The sequence below is a fragment of the Delphinus delphis genome, chromosome 1 (genome assembly GCF_949987515.2).
Source record: "Delphinus delphis chromosome 1, mDelDel1.2, whole genome shotgun sequence".
NCBI classification, from domain to species: domain Eukaryota; kingdom Metazoa; phylum Chordata; class Mammalia; order Artiodactyla; family Delphinidae; genus Delphinus; species Delphinus delphis.
The window spans coordinates 100836908-100857236 of record NC_082683.1 but is presented as its reverse complement, the minus strand read 5'-3'; the positions used below and the strand labels follow the sequence as shown (position 1 = coordinate 100857236).

Sequence of the window (20329 nt, the reverse complement as noted above, 5' to 3'; positions counted from 1 at the left end):
AGGAAATTGGGGGTAGCAGTGGAAGTGGTATTGGTGGGGGTTCAGCCTTTTTCTGGGCATTAGGGGAGGGTACCGCTGGATGGAGGGAGGCGGTGGTGCTCTTCTGTGAGGGAATGGGCGGAAGGGAGGGGCTTGCAAGGGGCAGCAGCACCTCCCCACAAACCCCAGCTCAAAGCCTTTGCTAAATCCTACTGCTCCCAGAGATGATCTCATTCAACTTTGCGTTGAATGAACAACATTCCCAGGATTAGTGGTTCACCGGCTGATAGGGCCATGACCCTTGTCTCCTGTATTACTGGGACAAGATTAGGGCTAGACCATCCGTAGATTCCTGGATATTCTGCCTCAGGCCCTGAAGGACTGGGAGACAAGGTCTGAAAATTGTCTTGTCTGCACATTTCCTCTTGGGCTTCCTCAAGGGAATGTCAGTCACTATAACTGCTCAGACAGACCCTGAAGGAAAATACAGATCTTGCATTGGGTGAAGAAGTTCTTAGAGCTGGGAGGGAGCAGCAAGGGGACTGGGTGCTTGAAAATAACTAGGATAGAGGAGGTTGCTGTTTGTCTTATCTGCTCTGGGGAGTTTGTTTTCCCGTGACTCCAACTAATTAATTATTGAAGGATGGTCTCTGCTTGTGTCTGCCAACCCATTAGCCCAGATGCCTGGGTGACTCCAGCAGTTCCAAGCTCTCAGAGGTCAAGTGGCCATCCTCAGCATCCTGCAGCAGGGGAAGGTGTGAAGGAGGTACCCCACAGACAGCCCTGAATTTTAAAAATACACATGGCTTTTGTGCGCTTGGGCATTTACATCCAGCATACTATCGGGAAGGGCATTTCTAAAGGCCCTTTATGTTGTGCTTTTGAATAGTCTGGCTTAATTTCAAAAGCCGTTAATTATAAATGTCATGCTTTAGTGACACTCTTCACTCTCACTGCTTACAAATTCAAAAGAGGTTTTATCGAAGTCTGAGAAGGAATTCTTAGGCTGGGTACAGTGCTTATTTAGTGCCTGATGCTGTGCCAGCCTTTCCAAGATAATAGGCAACATTTATTGAGCATTTTCAGTGTGTCAGGGACAGTGCTATGCACACTGCATTCATTATTAACTTAATCCTCACAACAATCCTGAGGTGCATACTGTTATTATCCCCATTCTTACAAATAAGGAAAAACTGAGGCTCAAATAGGTCCACTTGCCCAAGGTCACACAGCTAATGAGTGGCAGAGGTGGGACTCAGACTCAGCCTTCATGCTCCTAAGCACTGTGGTACATGTAGTTAACCAGTGGTTCTCAAAGTGTGAGTCCTGGGCCAGTAGCATCAGCACCTCCTGGGAACTTGCCAGAGACGCACATTCTCAGCCCCATCACAGGCCTGCTGAATCAGAAATTCTGGAGGAGGGACCCAGCAATCTATTTAAACAAGTCCAGGAAATGCTTATGCTTGCTCAAGTTTGAGAACCACTCTGTTAAAGAATCAATGCACAAGAACTGTAAAAATAACTTATATATGTAAATATAAATAAATATACATAATTTATATTGACAAAAGTATATATATATATAATTTATAAATTAAAAATACTGTTCCCTAAGCTGCTAATCTAGTTGAGGAAATGACCAATGAATATAGAACAACAACAAACAAACAACAACAGCATATAATCAAGTGACAAATTTCACACCTCTGACTCTAAACACAGGAAGGAAGGGAAGTAGGAACAAAGCAATGTTAGAGTGCCTATCATGTATTAGCCGCTGGGGTTAGGCATGACCTTTTATATATCCGACCTAATTAAGGAGTTCCCAGCAATAGTGAGGAGTTGGGACAGTTGTCCCGAAGAAGGGGACGTTTAAGCTGAAGATTGAAGGACTGGTAGGATGGAGGTGGACAAGGGTGAGGGGGGTGACACACCACCCACGGGCAGAGGAACAGAGCAAGGGTGAGTGTGACCACCAGCTGACAAAAGGATCAGGCTCAAGTGCAGAGACTGCAAGCAGAGTGTGCTTGAGCAAATTATCTTTACTTCTAGCCCTGTTTTCTCAGCTGAACAATTGAGGTAAAAGAGTTGCTGAGAGGATTCAAAGGAAATATGTAAAGTATCTGACTTCATCTTCCTGTGAGCCCAGTATGTAGTAAGTGCTCAAATTTTTTAAATTATTACTTTTATTATTAAGTGCCTGGCACATAGAAAGCATTTAATAAAAGTTAGTGCTCTTTCCCCAGAGTCCCTTAGTATCGGGGAATAGTGTATATCTTTGCCAAGTAACTTACAGCTTGTCTTTGCTTTAGGATAACTACACACTGGCTTCTCAGTTTGTACTTATGGATTTTCCCCACTAGGACTTAGAATACTCTGAGAGCAGGAATCTTTTTCTGTCTTGTTCATGGATATATCTCCAGCGCCTAATAGTACCCAGCTTATAGAAGGCATTCCATAAACATCTGTAGAAAGAATTGATGAATCTACAGGTTAGGGAACTGGATACAAATGGCCTTCCCGATTTGCAAAGGTAATCAATTGTCAACTTTATCTGGAGGACTGAGCCTGTCTCTTCCTGCTCATTCCCTGTCGGTTTGTTCTTTGTACAGATTGGGCCCAGGAGGAGAATATGGGGCCTTCCTCACTCTCAGTTCCATGGGGAATGGGGACCAGGGACCAGCAGCAGTCACAGACAGCTCTCCCATGTCTATAACTGTACAACCAAAGGGAAAGGGGCGACCTGAAACAGGCTCCTAATTATTTAGAGGAAAGCGATTGTTTGGGATAAATTGTCTAGATGTGTACCTTCACTGTAACTGAGGGAACCTGATTACAGGAAAGCCCCACCCTAGTTTTTGAAGTTGTTTTTTTTCCTGGTTAGAGGGTTTGTGGGAAGTTTGGGGAAGGGGGAGAGGGCAGGGGACAGTTTTCCTGGAAGGACAGGCATTCGCCATGACTTCAGGCGTTCTATTTACACACTCTTAGATGCTTGCGTGCCTGTCCTTCTGAGGTCTGGGGTCCCCCTGGGTGACAGCACTTCCTTTCCTGTCAGGAACTCACCAGAAGGCAGACGCAGAGGCTGGGTGGGGTATGTTTTGTGATCTGCAAATCGATTCACAACCTCCTTCTGGCAGCTGGGTGAAGTTTCCCCAGGCTGTGCTCCTGGTTTTATAAACATTCAGCTAGAGCCTGCCAGAGCCAGCAGAGCACTGCCTGGCCCAGGGCTGCTGACTGTGCTCACCATTGAATTTTAACAAAACAAAAGTAAAGCCTGGCCCCAAGCCCCACTAAATTAATTTCTCTTTTCATGGCTGATGTCTAACATGAAACCCCTCCCAATATCTGTCATGTCTAAATTCGGACATTACAGTCAGATAGCATGGCATGGTCCCATGCCTTTCACTGCGATCACCTTTTTTTTTCCCCCTCCGTTGCATAGTGATATAAATAAAACACCACAATCTACTAAGCCACGTGTGTTGGTTTAAAGAAGAAAGAAAAAAACCTGGGCTCTGTTTATTCCTCGGTTTGTTGTGTACTCGGCGTTTTCCCACCGCTGTGCTGTGTGAGCTGCTCAGGGTCGCCGACCAAACAGGAAGCAGGACCGTTCATTGTTGAAAGTCAGACGCCATATATGGCTTGTTTGAAGTTGCTCTCCTTTCCTTCTCACTGTTATTAATGCAGCTCTGGAGTTTCACTTGGTGATGCCTAACAGGTGCTTTTAGGAAAGACCGTGTCTCGTGGGCTTACGAGATGTCTGACTTGTCTACTCCTCTTTCCCAAATTCATTTCAAACTGTAGCTCCAGAGCTACCACCTGTCAGAAAGACTTGTTTAAAAAAATACCCGAAGAAAGTATTCTATGGGTCCACCCGAAAGCTAGACCACCCCAGAAGGCAGATAGGAATTTCCTTGGCCCTGTCGTTGGATAGTCTCCATTTCTGATTTCTGTCAAGGTGGGGAGAGAGCGGCAGCCTCCCCTATTTTGGACCAGAGGGGCCCAGTGGTGCTGGGAGGGGCAGGACTCTATGATAGGAGCCAGCCTGCAGAAGCCAGAGCTATGGTTCCAGGAGTCTGGTAGACCTCGGCCAGGTCTAGGCAGCATGGCAATTCACATCCACGAATTCAAAGCCTGGAAGGTGGATACTGGCATCTCGCTTCCTGGGTTTATTCCTGGCCATAGTATTTACTAAACAGGGGTGCTTCGTTAGTAAGCTGTTTAACCTCTTTGAGCCTCCATTTTCTCATCTATATAATGGACATAATCAAGTATCAACATCAGTGTATGACTTTGGTGCAGATAAAAGAGTAAATATATGTAAAGTATTAAGTATGGTACATGAGATAGTAAATATTCAGTAACATAGATATATATTACTGGTAGTCATATTTAAACAGTAGAAAACAAGTGGGAAAGTGGAATCTAGAATCCAAGAGATTCATAAAGGTAAGGAGAAGTAGGAAACAGGTGTCCTAAGTCCAACCAACCAAGCAAAGTGGCAAGAGTCTTGTAGCTTATCGAAGGCCTGAAGTCAAAAGGAGAGGTTCTTTCCTCTGCAATTAGTCACTCAGCAAGTATGTGCTCACCACCAGCTATGTGCCCAGCACCCTACCAAATGCTGGGCATTCAGAAATGGTTGAGACGCAGTCCTTGATCTTGAGGCACTCAAAAGACCTTTATTTGGTGCTCCTTTGTGCCTTTGAGTATAGTTTACTGACTCTTTAATGTCTTTGCTCCTCGGGGCAGGGAGTGTGCTGTGCTGGTATCCTTCTTCTTCCATCTCTCAGCACCTAGAATAGCTTCGGGCGGTCACTGGCACAGCTCTGGCTAACAGACCCTAGCGCTGGAGCTGTTTGTTTGTTCCCCGCCCTGCTTCTGTGCTACCAAGGGAAGGCCAGGGGGTAGAAATAGGAAAACCTTTGGTGATCAGTGCCTCTCAAACTTGAACATGAATACAAATCTTGTTCAAATATATATTCTGATTTGGTAGGTCTGCATTTCTAAGAAGCCCCCAGATGCTGTTCATGCTGCTGGTCCAGGGAACACACTTTGAGAAGCACCGGTTTAGAGGTGGCCTTAAGAGGTCAAAGATCCACTGGTGGCTCTCATTGCTGAATGGGGCAGGGAGTGCCCTTCCTTTAGGCCTGCTCACCTGGCTTCCTTGTGGCAGTTCTCTTAATTCCATTTACCACTTTACCGTTATTCTTCTAGGAATTTTCTTTTACACTGAGACTTGTTGGTTTCTACAATTACCAGGAGGCCACCTGTCCATTGCCCATTATGTTTCACTGTGTTATTCCAGAATATGTAGTATCTTTGGGTCTCCAATCATGTGTGACAAAAGAGAACATAACTTCCATTCCCCACCTTAACACTGACAGTTAATATCACAACAGGGGTGTTCTCCTAAAGCAAGTGACACTCTACGAACCATCATGTCATGCTTGCAAAGGAATTAAGGAGAAGGAATTGAGAAAGAAGCCCATAAGATGGGGCGACCAGATGGGCTGAGAGCACATGATACAGACGAATAGGGGTTACCTTGGCTTGCTTTTTTCATCCTCTTTGGGTTTAATTAGGGACAAAAATAACATTCATATGATGCTTTGGTTTAAAAATGCTCTTACATACATTATCCCATTTGATCATGAATCACAACAATCCCATGAAGTAATGTAATCCCCGTTTTACAGATGTGAAAGCCGAAAGGCAAGCACAGTATGTCTGGGGTCCAAGAGTTCGGGAGGAGCAAAGCCAAGATTCACACCCCGGTCTTCTGATTTTAAACCCTGTGTTCTTTTCACTGTACACATTTATGAGGGCACATGGAATATAAGGTATAATAAATGCTACTGGCTTAGAAAACGTGAAGTTTATGGCTGGGGAGATTATATCCAGTGTTGGATTGTCTTGATGCATTCCAGAAATGCAGGTGCAAAGAGGTGCATAACGCTCTGGCATGTGGGAGAAAGAAGAGAAAGGCTGAGAACACCCCTGATTGGTTTAAGGCAGAGGAAAAGCAAGATGGGAATTGAGAAAGGGTATGTATCAAGAGACAGTGTTTAAAATTAGTTTCAGTAGCAAGAACTTGAAGAAGAATATTAAGCATTATATAAATGGAAGGTACGTGCTGGCTGCTTCCCCATGCACATTTTGTATATTAGCTTCCTTAATCCTTACAATGACCTTCTGAAATAGCAGCTATTGTCACCCCTAGTTTATATATAAGGAAACAGAGGTACAGAGAGTTTAAGAGCCTTGTCCGAGGCCTCAGAGCTGGCCAGTGGCAGAGCTGGGTTTCTGTGCGTGGCCCCAGAAACTGTCCGCTTAAACACTCCAAGTCTACAGACTGACAAGAAGAGAAGAGTGAAGCTGTGATGAGCATGTGAATTCCAGACCTGCACTCTCCAATATGGCGGCTGTGCTACTAACCACATGTGGCTTTTCACACTTAAATTAATCTATATTAAAAGGAATTTAATATTCACCTTCTAAGTTGCACTAGCCACATCTCAAGTGCTCAGTGACCATGGGTGGCTAGTGGCTGCAGTATTGGACAGCACAGACAGAGAACATTTATATTTACATCACTGGAGAAAGTTCTTTTGGATAGCTCTAGCCTAAATATAGTTATTCTTTCTCTCATAAGTCATCTTTTCCTGTTTTTCTCTTATTGGGTCTTATAAAAACTAAAACCAAAGAGAGAGGGGGAACATACTTTCTGGAAAGCAGGACCGACATACCTAGTATAGAGGTTTAGAAACTCAAGGGAATCCCAGCTGTCATGGAAAGAGTGTAGTGCTAAAATAAAAATTAGTAGAGGAAGGCAGCCGAGGACTAAATCATTAGAATCATGGCCATGGTGTTTCCTATCTTGAGTAGGATTAAGTTTTCAGTTTGAATATAACATTAGTGAGTCTACCACCATAATAACAATAAGTGCTGGGCAATCACAGTTCTGAATGGTTCTAAGTATGTAAGGTGAACTCATGTAATCTCTTAAGGAGGCACTATTATTACCCCCACGTTGCAGCTGAGGAAGCTGAAGGTTAGTGAGGTTAAGGGACTTGCCTGAGATCACAGGACTACTAAGTGGCAGAGCCTGATTCAAACCCGGGCTGCCTAGAACCCCCTGATTTTATCTGCTACAACTCCTCGACAACACAGCGTATAATGTGGATTGTTTTTGTTACTATCCTGCCCCAGAGCATCATTATTCAGTCTGAATACTCAGAAGAGGTAAAATGTTCTACAAGAGCAGTTGCGGAATGTTCCAAGGTGTGTGCCAAGCCCTGTCCTCCCCATTGTAATGGTGAAAGAGTCAGCTTATAAACTGGGGCAAAGGAATTAGGCAGGGACAACAGAGCCCCCCAGTGGGGCAGGGATGGGGCCTGGAAGCTGCTGCCACGCATCCAGGAAGCCCACATGGTCTCCCTGTGCTCCCTGTACCCGTCTAGTCCCCTGTAAGTGGCCCAGTGCTGCTGCCTCTCTGACCCCAAATGATTTCTGGTCAAATTGCTGTTAAGAAAAATTCACTCTAGAATACAAGACTTTCAGGATTCCATTCAAGCTAACTTTTGAATAAACAAAGTGTTTTGGCTTGTTCCAATCTAACCTGAGTTTTACCTGAAGCATTTTTTTCTCCCATTGTCTGTCTGTAACAACTAAAACCGGGTGAAGATCATTATCATTGATTGATATTCAAAAATCCTGTTTATCTGCTCAAGAGTAGTTCTCTCAAACTACCTTGAAAAATATTAGGCTGTAAAATAAATATTGTTTAATGTTCCATCTTTGCTTATGTAAAAGTGCAATATAGTTGAGATGTCATAGACGTCAGGGTAGCCCTCAAAGTCCTGTTTACTCAGAGGGCAAGCCTGGGATAAGAGCCAGCTGGATGCTGCCAGGAGGGAGTTCAGAGATCACAGAAAAGACCATTATTGTCCTCCTGGAGCTCGTCCCCCCGGTCAGGTAAGACAGACACTGGCTTTAAATCACTTTGATAACTTGGTGGATTGGATTTTACTTTAGTTGTATTTGATCTTCATTTGATAGAGCCGTCTGCTCAGTGGAATCATTAGCCAGTAGCCTGTGGCATTTGTTTTTACTGTATGAAGAAAACTATACAGCCATCATCTTTCTCCTAATCCTTACTGATCTCTCCTCTCCTTTTCCCTGTATCTCTTTAGAAGAAGGCATTGTGTACAACCACTGAATAAATACATACACTTTCCATATCTATATTTATCTGCTTTATCATTCAGAGCAAGCTTTTCATCCTGGCTCAGTTTCCTTCCCCAACCTTAGTATCCCCCCAGCACTTTTGTACTATCCCCCCCCCACCCCCCAGCAATGTCAATTGATCCACACAAGTTAACTCTAACAACCTAAACAAACAGCAGAAGGTATAATTAGGACAAATATGTAGCCCAATTATCTTTCTGGAGATGCATAGAACACTCCTGCTCTATCGCGGTTTGAATTGCAGAACCCATCCATTAGTGCAGAGAATTAAGCATTGATTTTTAAAATATATCCTTACCTGAAGGAAGTCTTTCAGGAATTTCTTAGCATAAGCTTGTTCTTATGAAATTGTTGTGAGGAAAATAATAGGGGAAATCAGAAACACTGGCAACTAACCAGTGCGTTTCCAGACTGACACCCATGCATTTCCAACCTAGCAGCCGTCTCATCATATGCTGCCGTAGTCCTGCCTCCCAATTCCACCTCACCTGGTCCTGATGTTGAGGCAAGGGTAGCAAGCTTCCTCAGAGGTGGTTTCACCTGGATGTCATATGGCGTTTGGCTCTTGGATTTCTTCTGACAAAATCCTTGATTTTGAGGAAGTGCCATCTCAATCCTTGCCTTGCTTTCACTGCATAATTGGATGAAAATCTTGGGAGCTGGCTTACCTCTTTGAGAAAATTAGTATCATCTTCTAGAGCAAATGTGCTTCCGACTTTTGCCTGCTAAAAGGATGAAACTCCCACTACCCTTATGGTATCATAATGTGATTTGCAATCAGATCAAGAATTGTGAATGTTCATTACCTGATTCCATCTGGGGTGAGAATTGCCACCAAGAGCAAGTATTAGCTTAAAAGCTTTTAATCACATTTCTAGGACTGAAGTGTCATTTCCCTCTGAGTGACGTCATCCCAAAGAATAGAATTGCAAAAGAGTTGGGTATGTATGTACATGGTATTCACCCTGGAGGGGCAGGAATACAGAATTCATTTTGTTTATTTTTTCATTCAAGTGCATTGTGTGTGTGTGTGTGTGTGTGTGTGTGTGTGTGTGTGTGTTGCCATGATTACATTAAGTATTCATATGTCCTGCCTATAAAAGGCATGTATAGATTTATTCTTTGTGTCCATGCCTGATGCATGGCACACATCCCTGCAGGCTTGGAAAACACAGAACTGATACTACCTTCTCTTGTTTTGTTTTGTTTTTCTGTGGGAAAATATTTTGCTGAGTATATTCAACAGTGTATTCACACAGTGCCATCTGAGGTGTCTGCGCAGTGTTTCCCAGGTACAGATGAATTTGAAATCAGTACTTTGGGAAGTATTCCCTTGGAGGGCTGTGAAGGAGTTTGTTCACAATTGCTTCTATCAGCCTGTCTTAGGTCAAGTCGCCATAAAAAAAAAAAAAAAACAACTATAGATTGGGTGGCTTAAACAACAGGAATTTATTTCTCACAGTCCTGGAGCCTGGAAAGTCAAGATCAAGGTATCAGCTAATTCAGTTCCTGGTGAAAGCTTTCTTCCTGGCTTGCAGACAGCTGCCTTCTCCCCGTGTCCTACGTGGCAGAAAGCACTCTCTGGTGTCTCTTATGAGGGAATCCCATCTTGGGAGCCCCACCCTCATGACCTCATCTAATCCTAATCACCTCCCAAAGGCCCCACCTTGAAATGCCATCACATTGAGGGTTAGGGCTTCAACGCATGAATTGTGGCAGGGAGCACAATTCAGTCAACAGCACAGCCTAAACTGTACCTTTGTGAAGGCCCTCCATGCATTCATTTAACAGATGTCTGTTGGGAGGTGGCTGTGCAAGGCAGAGGGGTAGGTGCTTGGGACACAGCAATATAAACCCTGTCCCTTCCCTCACATAGCTCAGGACTTAATTTTTCTTTTTTAATTACAGAAATATTTAAACAGAAGTGGTTGTATGAGACATGGAGGAAGACACACACCTGGGCTAGGCTAGGCTTCGCAGAGGAAGTGACATGAGAGCTGACAGCTGTGAGTGGGTGTGAGCCAGGTGGAGGGGAGCAGAGGAGAACTTTGTAAGCTAAGGAAGTAGCAAGAGCAGGGTCCCCAAGTGGGAGAAGGAACTGAAACTGTGTGGCTAGAGCTTCTGAGGATAATTAACTGGGTCTCCTATCTAGGGAAAAGCACATGAGCTGCCTGAGAACATCCCTAAGTGATGCTTTTTACCCAGAAAGGGAGCTTTCTGGTGGGTTTAGTCATCAGACAGCAGAGTAGCATGTATTCGCTCTTTGTGATCAGGGTGGGCTACCTTCTGCTGGAGGCAAGGGGTGGAGGTGGGGGGAGCTGAGAAGAATGAAGGACCCAGGCCTGGGGAGTGATCTTCACATTTTTGTATCTCAGCACTACCCTCCCTCCAATTTGGTGCCTTCCTAAGAACCACGTTTGTGATTCATGAAAGAAAAAATTTTTTAAGTAAAAGAATATGTCCTCAAGATAGAACATTTCATCAGCAATCCCAGGAGAGTGGAAATAAATACAGCACAATATAATTGAAATCCAATAACAAGCTTTGCTTCATGTTAAATGACTTGTTTTCTGGCAGATAAACATTAATTAAAGGAAACTTTTTGTTCATCCACTTTGCTTTAAAAGTTTTCCAGTTGGGTCTGTAGTCCTCTTTTCTGCTGCTTTAGTTTTAGAACACATACAGGCTTCTCCATGGACATATGCTTACAATTTGCAACTTTGTCCTGCAGACTCTCTGGAATATGGTTAGCTACTGAAATGACTTGTCCATGAAAATGCATAATGTAATTGTACCAGGTAATCCCCGATCTAATGTCATCGTCTATTCCTTACATTTCTATCTTCTTTTTCTATTTTACTTCTCTCTTCTTTTTAACTAGTGTACACACTTTTGCCTTCAAAATCCTGTTGCATCACATTCTCTGAGTGCTTAATGCACAATTGGTGCACAGAAGACAAATGGTGATGCAAAGAATGATGACATCTGGGGTCTTCTCAGGGGCTGGTTCTCTGACCTGCATTGTTAGAGTCCCTCTTGGGCCACAGAGGTGGGATCAGTTTCTCCACTAGCCCCTGAGATCCTTTGGAGAAGGAACTGGATCTTCCTTATCTATGAATCCTTGCCTCCTGGCTCAGGACAGATGCTCAGCAAATGTTTATTAAATGATTAGCATCAAAGCCCTACTCAAACTGTTGTATGAAAAAGTCCATCCCTGGAAAAACAGTATTTCTAATGGTAATTGTTCCAAAGGCATGGGGATTGGTACTAGTCGCGGATGCGGAGTAGCCCTCGGCAAAGTTCTTCGGTTGGTAGAGCGGATCCATCATGGTCCTTGCCGATCACCGCGTCCAGCCCCTAACATCCCCCCTCTGGCCTTCAACCACTCAGGTCGTTACCTTTGGCTTCTCATCGTGTCTGGCATCAGGCAGCACTCGTGCTGCTCATTGCCCCCGTCAGAATGAGGGCTCCCGCCTCCCCTCTCCTCAAGGCCCTGCCATGGACTTTCCACAATGGTAGCAAGCTTAGTACAAGCCGTGAGCCGTGTGCCCTAACTCCTGTTTCAAGCCCCAGACTCCAACCTTCCCCAGATTCCTCTCTCTCCCCAGCACAGGGTTCCATGAAAGGCAGCGCAGCCCTTACCCACACTGTTCCCTCCGCCTGGCATTCACTCCTCCCTCCAGTCCCTCCCTGCTCCGACACTTCTAACTCATTCTTCAAGCTGTAAGTCAAAATGGAACACCTTCTGCTGCACGCTGGTCATCACGCTTTGCTCTAATCCCTGGGCAGTGAAGCAGGTCCGTGGAGCACACTTCCTGCGTCCTGTGGCATTTATTAGTTTACGGGATTATCTTCCATGTCAGACTTTTCATGTCTTTTTCATCATTGCTTCCCTAATGCTTAACACGGTACCCAGTCAGGACCATAGTTACCTCCTCCGTGAAAGACAGGGAGGAAGGAGAGCAGATGAGGACGGGCGGGGGCACGAGAAGGAAAGCAACATGAAGGGGCAGCCTCTCCATCCTTATTTGTTCTCATGTTGGCTGCAGTGTTGAGGTGCAACCAGAGGTACAGTGTTGTATCTGAACGCAAAGGAGGGGCTGAGAATAGGGGCATGGGGTGGGGTTGGGGGGTTGGTCTAGTAGGGTTAAAATGTAGCGCTAGAGGCTGCTCAGTGAGACTTCTCTTCCCGGGTATGGGACGCACACAGCAATGGGCCTTACTGACACCAGACTTGCTCACTTTGCCCCTGACTGGACTGGACTTGGTGTGAATTTTTTTTTTTTTTTTTTTTTTTTTTTTTTGCGGTACGCGGGCCTCTCACTGTTGTGGCCTCTCCTGTTGCGGAGCACAGGCTCCGGACGCGCAGGCTCAGCGGCCATGGCTCACGGGCCCAGCCGCTCCGCGGCACGTGGGATCTTCCCGGACCGGGGTACGAACCCGTGTCCCCTGCATCGGCGGGCGGACTCTCAACCACTGCACCACCAGGAAAGCCCGGTGTGAATTTTTTTCAAGCAATTTCAGGTGTGTGATAGAGCAACCAAGGTGCAGTGAACACAGAGTATTTCAAGAGTCTTGAAAGAACAGTGAGTTACAAAGGACCAAAGGGCTTCATTGTCTCTGTTGATGCCACTTTCCAAATCGGGGATGGCTGTCATCAGGCGCAGCCTTGGGCTTGACCTGGCCCCGCCCACAGTTTTCCTGATCCGGCGGCATGCTGGGAGGATTCCCTCCGCAGTGACGACATTCAGCCACACCACAGTTTCCTTGACCCAGGAGGAAAGCCTGGGTTTGGGGTTGGGGGGGTGTGGACGAGCAGGCGCCGAGTTTTTCTCATTTTCCCCCTTGGCTTTAAATTGCAGCCTCTCTTTTAATTTTCCATTATGCATCAAACACATCGGTGCCAAAAATGGACAAATGTATTCCGTCTGGGAGGATGATCCCAGACAGCTATAAATTAGAGCTTGTGGTCAGAGGTGCCAAAAATGTGGCCTCGTGATAGGGTGTCCCTGGGACCAGTCACCTCTTCCACAGTCTGCTCAGTGATTACAGGCCTTGGCCTGACGCCTCCATCAACAGATTTTCGCTTCGTACTTGGAAACTCTTTCCACCGAGTTGCTGCAGAGGCGGCGTAGGCAGGGCTGCCTGTGAGGCTTTGCTGGGCACATCTGTCCCAGGGAGCCCCTAGCACTCCGAGGATAGGGCTTTCCCAAGGGCATCAGAAAACATCAGTGACCTCACAATGACCTCTTCCCTGCACCAGAAACAGCAATGACCTCAAAGCCGATTTCCTCCCAAACTAAAGCACAGCCCAAGAAAACTCTCCCCATTTTTTTCTGGACTGATCAGTTAAACTACCATATCACACTTTTAAACTTACAAGAGTAATACCTGCTTCACGCGCAAACCTTAGAAAGTATCGTGAAAAGAGAAAAGTCACCTGTAATTTTACCTGTCAAAGAAAAGTATTGTTAATGTTTTAACATGACTTCTCAGAATATTTTTCCACGCCTTGCTACCCTTTTAAAAAATGCAAAAACCTTTGAAAGCTGGTTGCACCCAGTTCCTTTAGCTGTTCCTCACATTATCTAATTAGTGCTTTCCTCTAAGTACCGGAAACTTTTAGTTGTTCCACATTAGAGAGTCCAGCTGGTAGACCTCTGCCCCTCCAATTCCTCCTGCAGCAGTCATGCTGCTCTGCTTAAGAAGCTGGCCATGGAGGGAATGGGCCTTGGGAAGATGGAGAGTGAAGAAAGATAAAGTCCTCATATATATTCAGACAGATAGCCCCGGCCCTTTACAAATAGCCCACAGACAGCAGGATCTTGTATAAACAGGGCTCTGGTCTGACCCTGACTTTGACATCATTTTTCCTTATTAAACCTCTCCTTCTCTGACTTGTGTGCTTGTCTCCCTTTTGCCAGCATCTGTGTCTACTCTTCCCTGCTGGGGCGGGGGCAGCCTCTAAACTGTTGGTCTGGGGATGGGTTAGGGGAGCCCAACACTAACTGGATGGGTTGGCAGAACCACGGGGCTCTTTCTACATCTCTGCTCACTTGTGGTGCCTTGAGTCCAGAAGGTGCCAGTGGCCATCTGTTGACTGACACAATGAAATTCGAGATGGGTGTTTGTGGAGAGAGAGGAGACCCTGGCTGGAGCCTGCTGGCGGGCCTTTGTGACAGTCCTGGGAAGGAAAGGCTTCCAGCTCAGGTGCGGAGCTTCACAAAAGCCCTCCGAGTGGCGGAGAGGAAGCGGGCCATGACTCTACCAGCCGCCAGCCTGCCCAGCCGCTGCCTGCGCCGGCCACTCATCTCTCCCTGAGCCACACAGCACACAGACCAGGCTTTTTCAGAAAATTACTTTTTCCTTTCTTGCTTTCCATGGAAACCCAAAATAGCAACCAAAAAAAAAAAAAAAAGAAACAAAACAACCCCAGCCAGTTTCCCTCACTGCCTGCAAAACCATCCCCAGGCAGTGCGGCACAGTGACAGTGGCAGCCTGGGGGTTAGGACGGCTTCTAGACGCCTCTAAAACGGCTTTCTAACTGGGCACTGCACACTCAGGAGGTGTGGGCAGGTTCTGAGGTTGGCGTGTTTTCTTCCCATTTAAAAAAGTGGGTTTCCCCCAGTCTTGGAGTTCATCTTGCTCTCGGTGACCTCTCACTGTGGTGTTGGTGAGGAAATCCCAAGTGCCCAGCAAGGGACAATAGGGCAGGAACCAAATACCTTCCCGGGGGACTGTTGTGGGAATACCCTTTCTGAGACGCCTCCTGGGCTGTGCTGTGTATGCCCCATAATCGCGGGGCAGCCTGGCAGAATGGGAGAAACTCCGGGCTTGCAATCAGGAAACCCCAGTGTTAATATCACATCAGGGACCTGTGGTGGGCTGGGGGCTTTGAGCACATCATTCCACTCCTATTATAAGAAACGTGAAGAGGAAACGGGCTGGTTTCTTAGGGGCCCCCCTCCAACCCTCAGATTCTGGGCCTCAGGCCTCCCAGGTCCTGCACACACTTTCCCCTCCCTTGTAAATGCAGGCTGTTTGCCTTTCAGCTGGCAGGGTCGGCAGTCATTGCTTTTGGACTGTGGTTTCGGTTTGGAGGCACCATGAAGGATTTCTCATCGGAGGACAGTTCCCCAGAGTACTTCTACATGGGTGAGTGACTTCAGCTCTCCTCTGCCTTAGCTGGGGCTGCCCCGGCTTCGAGTGGAGCCTGCACCTGGACTTCTGGGATGGGGGATGGAGGGAGAGAAAAGATGCCCACCTGGCCCTGGGGTAGGGATGTGTGGTCCAAGCGGAGAGGAGAGGGCCCTACCACCCCTACCCTGCCCACCCCACACGTGGTTCATCCCTCTGCTTCTAAAACCAAGGAAGACCAGGTGGGACTGAACTGTTGTGTTTCTTTCAGCCACTTCAAGAAAAGAAGCCCAGCGTGTAACCACAATTCATTTCCAAAGAATTGGAAAAGCCCCTTTGCCCCCCTGAGTGAAGTGGGCACACCACAAAGTCAGTTATTCACTCATCCATCTGGGGTGACGGGGGACCCCTGCCCAGTCAGGGTCTGGTTCTGGGTATTTGTGATCTTGTATTTTAAATTTTCTAGGAGAGACACATAATTCAAAATGAAGAGAGACATCTCAAGATGTGGAGGGGTCAATCTCAGTCCCTCCATGACTAGGGACTGCAGAGGGGAGAGAGAAGGCGGGGAGGAGGGGGGTGGAGAGAGGAGGGAGGGGCGGAGGGAGGGCTGCCATGGAGAGAGGCCTCAGTGTGGGAGGGGTAGTAGCCGTCTCCCTCCAACTGTGGGAAAGGGATGAGGAGCTGGAGGCTGACGTAGCCTCCAATTCTGAGACCATGTGACAAGTAGGGGATGAGAAACTAGTGTGTAACCAAGTGTTGACTTGGTGGTATTTGCAGTTGGTGCATCAGGGGTCATTCTAAACTGGTGAGGCAAGAAGGATTTGAGTTAGGTTTGAAAGACCAACCATAATCGATAGAGAAAAGGAAGAATAGGGACTGCAGAGGTTTGGGGCACACAGTGTGTCTACAGGATAGTGATTAGCAAGCCGAGGCTGGGGAGAGGACTCTTACCAGAATGTAAAGGATATGGGCATGGTAGGAATTAAGATTAGAAAAGTTGGGGAGGGACAGAGGACAAGTATAGAGGGCCTTGAATGTCAGGGCTAGTTAATTTAATAAACAATAGAAGGATAATTTAGGGTTTGGGGGAGGGTACGACCTACACTGCATTTTAAAGAGATTATTGTGGAATGAGAGGGGAGGACAGAAAAAGACGGTGCTAGATTGTTGATATAGTCAGGCCTGAAGAAATAAGGGCATAACCCATGGTGGTTGCAGTAGGAATTGTGAAGAAAGGGACAGAAAGACAAGAAATTTTATTAAGCGTTATTAAATATTATTATTAAACATCGTTAAACTCAGGGACAGAAGGAATCAAAACAAAAAAGATATCAATGATAGAGTCAAGCCTAGAATTCACAACTCATGGTTTTCAGATGGAAACCTGAGGTAAGGGACCCTGCTCGGTTAGAGAGAGGGGCAGGTATGTGGAAGGAAAGATGGAAGCCAGTCTGGGGGGCAGCCTCTGTCTGTGTTGCTCCAGAGACAAAGCACTGATAGCAATTTCACAGGTGCAGATTTGGGGCCAACATAAGAAAAGCTTTCTAATGCCTTGATAGATCAAAGAAGCTGAGCAGACTTCTACAGGTCAAAGTGATCCCTCTGATACCTTGGTATTTACCCCAAAATCAGAATGGAGCCTTTACCAATACAGGAGATTCCTGCATTAAATAGGAGAACAAACTAGTTCTATACAGACGTTCCTGATCCTATTTCCTAATGTAAACTAAAGCAACATGAACAGCCCAAGATGCAAGAAATGTCATATATTTATGGACATATCGGTCAGGACTCTTTTAATTGCAAATCACAGAAACGACTCAAACTGTCTAGAGCAAAACAGAAATTTCTTGACTCACGTAACTGAAAAGTCAGGATTAGTTCTCATCACAGGGACACAAGTGATGTGATTGGAATGCAGTCTGTAGCCACCTCTTAGCTCCGCTTTCCTGTGGCCCCAGTTTGGGGCAGGTTCCCCCTAGACGTGATAAAACGTCCACCCACAGCTCCAGGCGCCATCTCCCAGGTAACCTCAGCAACAGTACACGCTTCTTTCATTCCAACTGATCCAACCGAAGTCCTGGGTCGCACTGTCGCTGGCAATCTTGGGTCCAGCGCCCGTTCCCACACCAGTCATCGCGGCCAGCTGCTCGGGACGGGCTCGTTGGCTGAAGCCTGGGCTTCACACCTGCCTTGGCGCTGAGGCGAGTCAGCCCTCTCAGACCACAAGGACTGAGAGTGGAGGAGGTTCTTTGTCTAATAGAAAAGAAAAGGAAGTGAACTCTGGGTGGGGAAAACAACAGCCCTCCCAGCAGGGCCTGAATCCTTCCTGCTTGTTCTTGGCACCTGGGGCGCGGCGTGGGTCTGCCCACCCTTGGTTCTCCCTCCCCTCTCTAAGTCACCCTTGAGTAGCTGGTGGTGAGAATGCTCACGGTCAGTGCTTGAAGTCCAGAGAAGTGGATTCTCATAGAGTCTTAACGCTAGACGGAATAAGGAAACTGAGGACCAGGGGTTGAAGCAGAGGAGGAGGGGTGCTGACAGTCAGCCGTGGTTTTCCAGCCCTTCAGGGTGGGGCTCAGCCCGCACCCCAGGTCTGCCAACGCCCAGGCCTGTGCTGTCTCTCTGGAGAGTGCCAACAAGAAAAAGTCCTTGTGAGGTCAGGAACCTTTTCTCCACTTTAAATCCTTCTTATAATATAAATAGGAAGAGCAATATACATGTTTACAGAAATGGATGTTTCTTTCCTCAATACATAATTTTCCAAATAGGAAAGACACCAGTTCCCTAGCAATAAAACGAGAAGAAAAGGACACCAGGATTCCATTTTATGGACTTGCATAGAAAACAGTGTGAGGTAACAGGACTTTAAAGAAGAAGCAGGCCCAGTTTTTGGAAACTCTCACTTCATGTCACAGGGTACTGTGCACTGCTCTGTGTATTTTTCCTTTTCAGAATAGGTTTCAGAGCAATCAGCCCATTACACTCTTATCACCCCATTGTTAAAGAGCCCTGGAGATAGGCTTGGCTCATTGAAGCACTCTTAAAGAAATACCACCTCTCCCTGAGAGGGACCTCAGGAAGGCACGTGGTCTAGCTCCCTGCTTCTGGGCAGATGACTGCCGCCTCTAGGGGGATGCTTTCCTCTCTGGGACCCTTGGGTCTTTCTCCTTGGTGATGGAGAGAAGGTCCCTTCTTATAATAAAGATCTGGAGGTGACTTCACAGCCAGAGGCCAGTGTGGAGAGGATCCAGCTGTGAGGGGAGCTGGAAATGAGGCCAGGGAGCCAGGGTAGTCAGACTGACTGCACCTGCTGCCTCTTCTCAAGGACCTCTGAGCTCAGGTCGAGACCTGGAGGCTGACCCGGGCTGTCGTGTCCACTGGTTGCTATCGTGGAGAAAGGAGAACCTGGCAAGAGTGGAGCTGGCAGCAAGAAAGGCTGGGTGACTTGGTGTTTCCCAGACCCTTTCCACATTAGTCTCCTTCAGTGAACTCTTGGGAGAAGGCCCCAGTGTCTTCCAAGTTCCACCAATGTGCCCCTCTGCTTTCCTGATACAACTTGTCCCTGGGGCTGCCCCTTAGGGGTACAGGCAGCACAGGGGTCTTCTTTCCAGGAGGCAGAGTGAGGAGCGATCCTCTCGGCCCTCAGAAAGCTGGAGCACATGAAGTCATGTCTGTGAGCAGAGGACCGAGGGCGTCAGCGGGTTTCTCCATGAAGGGGAAGGGGCTGCCCACACAGATGGCAGCCACTCGCTCTCCGGGATCGCAGGCTGTCTGTGGCTGTCCCTCCCTGTGAATCCAGAGCCGCAGAGCCTGGCTTTGATGGCGGCTGGATGTTCTGTGTAAGGAAAGCATTCCAGCGCTGAGTGCTGAGGGGCTGGCTTGACTCTTTAAAAACTCTGACTCACTCTGCTAATATTTTTTTACTTCTCAATTTTTAGTTGTACCTGAGATTCCTAGTAATTGCAGAACAGACACGTGCCATAGCTTACATTGTTGAGACAATTTCTCCAAAGCATTTTTACAAGAACTTAATAGATAATTATTGCCATATTACACATAACAAAACTGAGGAATAAGAGGACTTACCTAAAGGCGTGGCAGGCAGACCTGCATTTCTAGCTCCCACCAATGTGCTTTGAAGGGAAAACCCAGAAATCGTCAATGATAGATCCCTCGGGCACTTCTCTCAAGGAAGAAGGAAAAGAACCCTCCTGCCATTTGTAAATTGCAAAATTCACAGATTTCTAGCTAAGAAAATCACGCTTCTTCTGAGCTCCTTCTGAAAGTGCAGCATAGGAGTGAGGGTGTGCACTTTGGAATAGAACCCCGGGTTCAGTTCCAGTTTCCCCCCTCACTAGTCATGCAATCTTCCATAAATTAGTTCTCTGTGTCTCCGATTCCTAATCTGTGAAATATGAATACCATTTCTACAACCTCATAGGGTTGACGTGTGAGATGATTTAACCTATGCACGTGGCTTGAGCGCAGTACCTGTTGTGTCATGAGCCCTCAATAAACGTCAGCTGTCATTACCGCGGTGAGGGCAGGCTGAGGAAGGAGTCAGCCTGCGGGAGGCACAATGATGTGGGAGAGTATGAGAGGGGAAGATAAAAGAGTGGTTTAGATGCCACGTAGTCAGGGCGAGACACCAACTGGTAGCACTGAGGCTTCCAGGTGGCAGGTTCCTGAGATAATGCCTGCCTAGGGCAAAGGACAGATGCTACATAGAGCAGCTGAGGCACTGGGAATGGTGGTGGTTACTCAGTGTTGAATGACTCCATGACTAATGTATGTTCAGCTCCTAGAACAGCACTCAATAACTAACAGCTGCACAGTACCTAGTCCTTACCTTCCCCGTAAACTAAGTCCCATCCAATATTCTAAATACATATATAATTATGTGTGTCCAGGGCAAGCTGGGAGAGAGGGAAAGTTGCACAGAGGCAGAGAAAAATATTTTCAG

General features: G+C 46.7%; 1 protein-coding gene across 1 annotated transcript in view; it reads left to right on the top strand.

Moving 5' to 3' along the window:
• The window catches only part of TSPAN2 (tetraspanin 2), a 39821-nt gene that overhangs the window by 596 nt on the left and 18896 nt on the right, over window positions 1–20329 (top strand). Inside the window, exon 2 of the mRNA XM_060027716.1 lies at window positions 15279–15381. Coding sequence (XP_059883699.1) covers window positions 15279–15381 — 103 coding nt within the window. The remainder of the gene's footprint in view (window positions 1–15278; window positions 15382–20329) is intronic.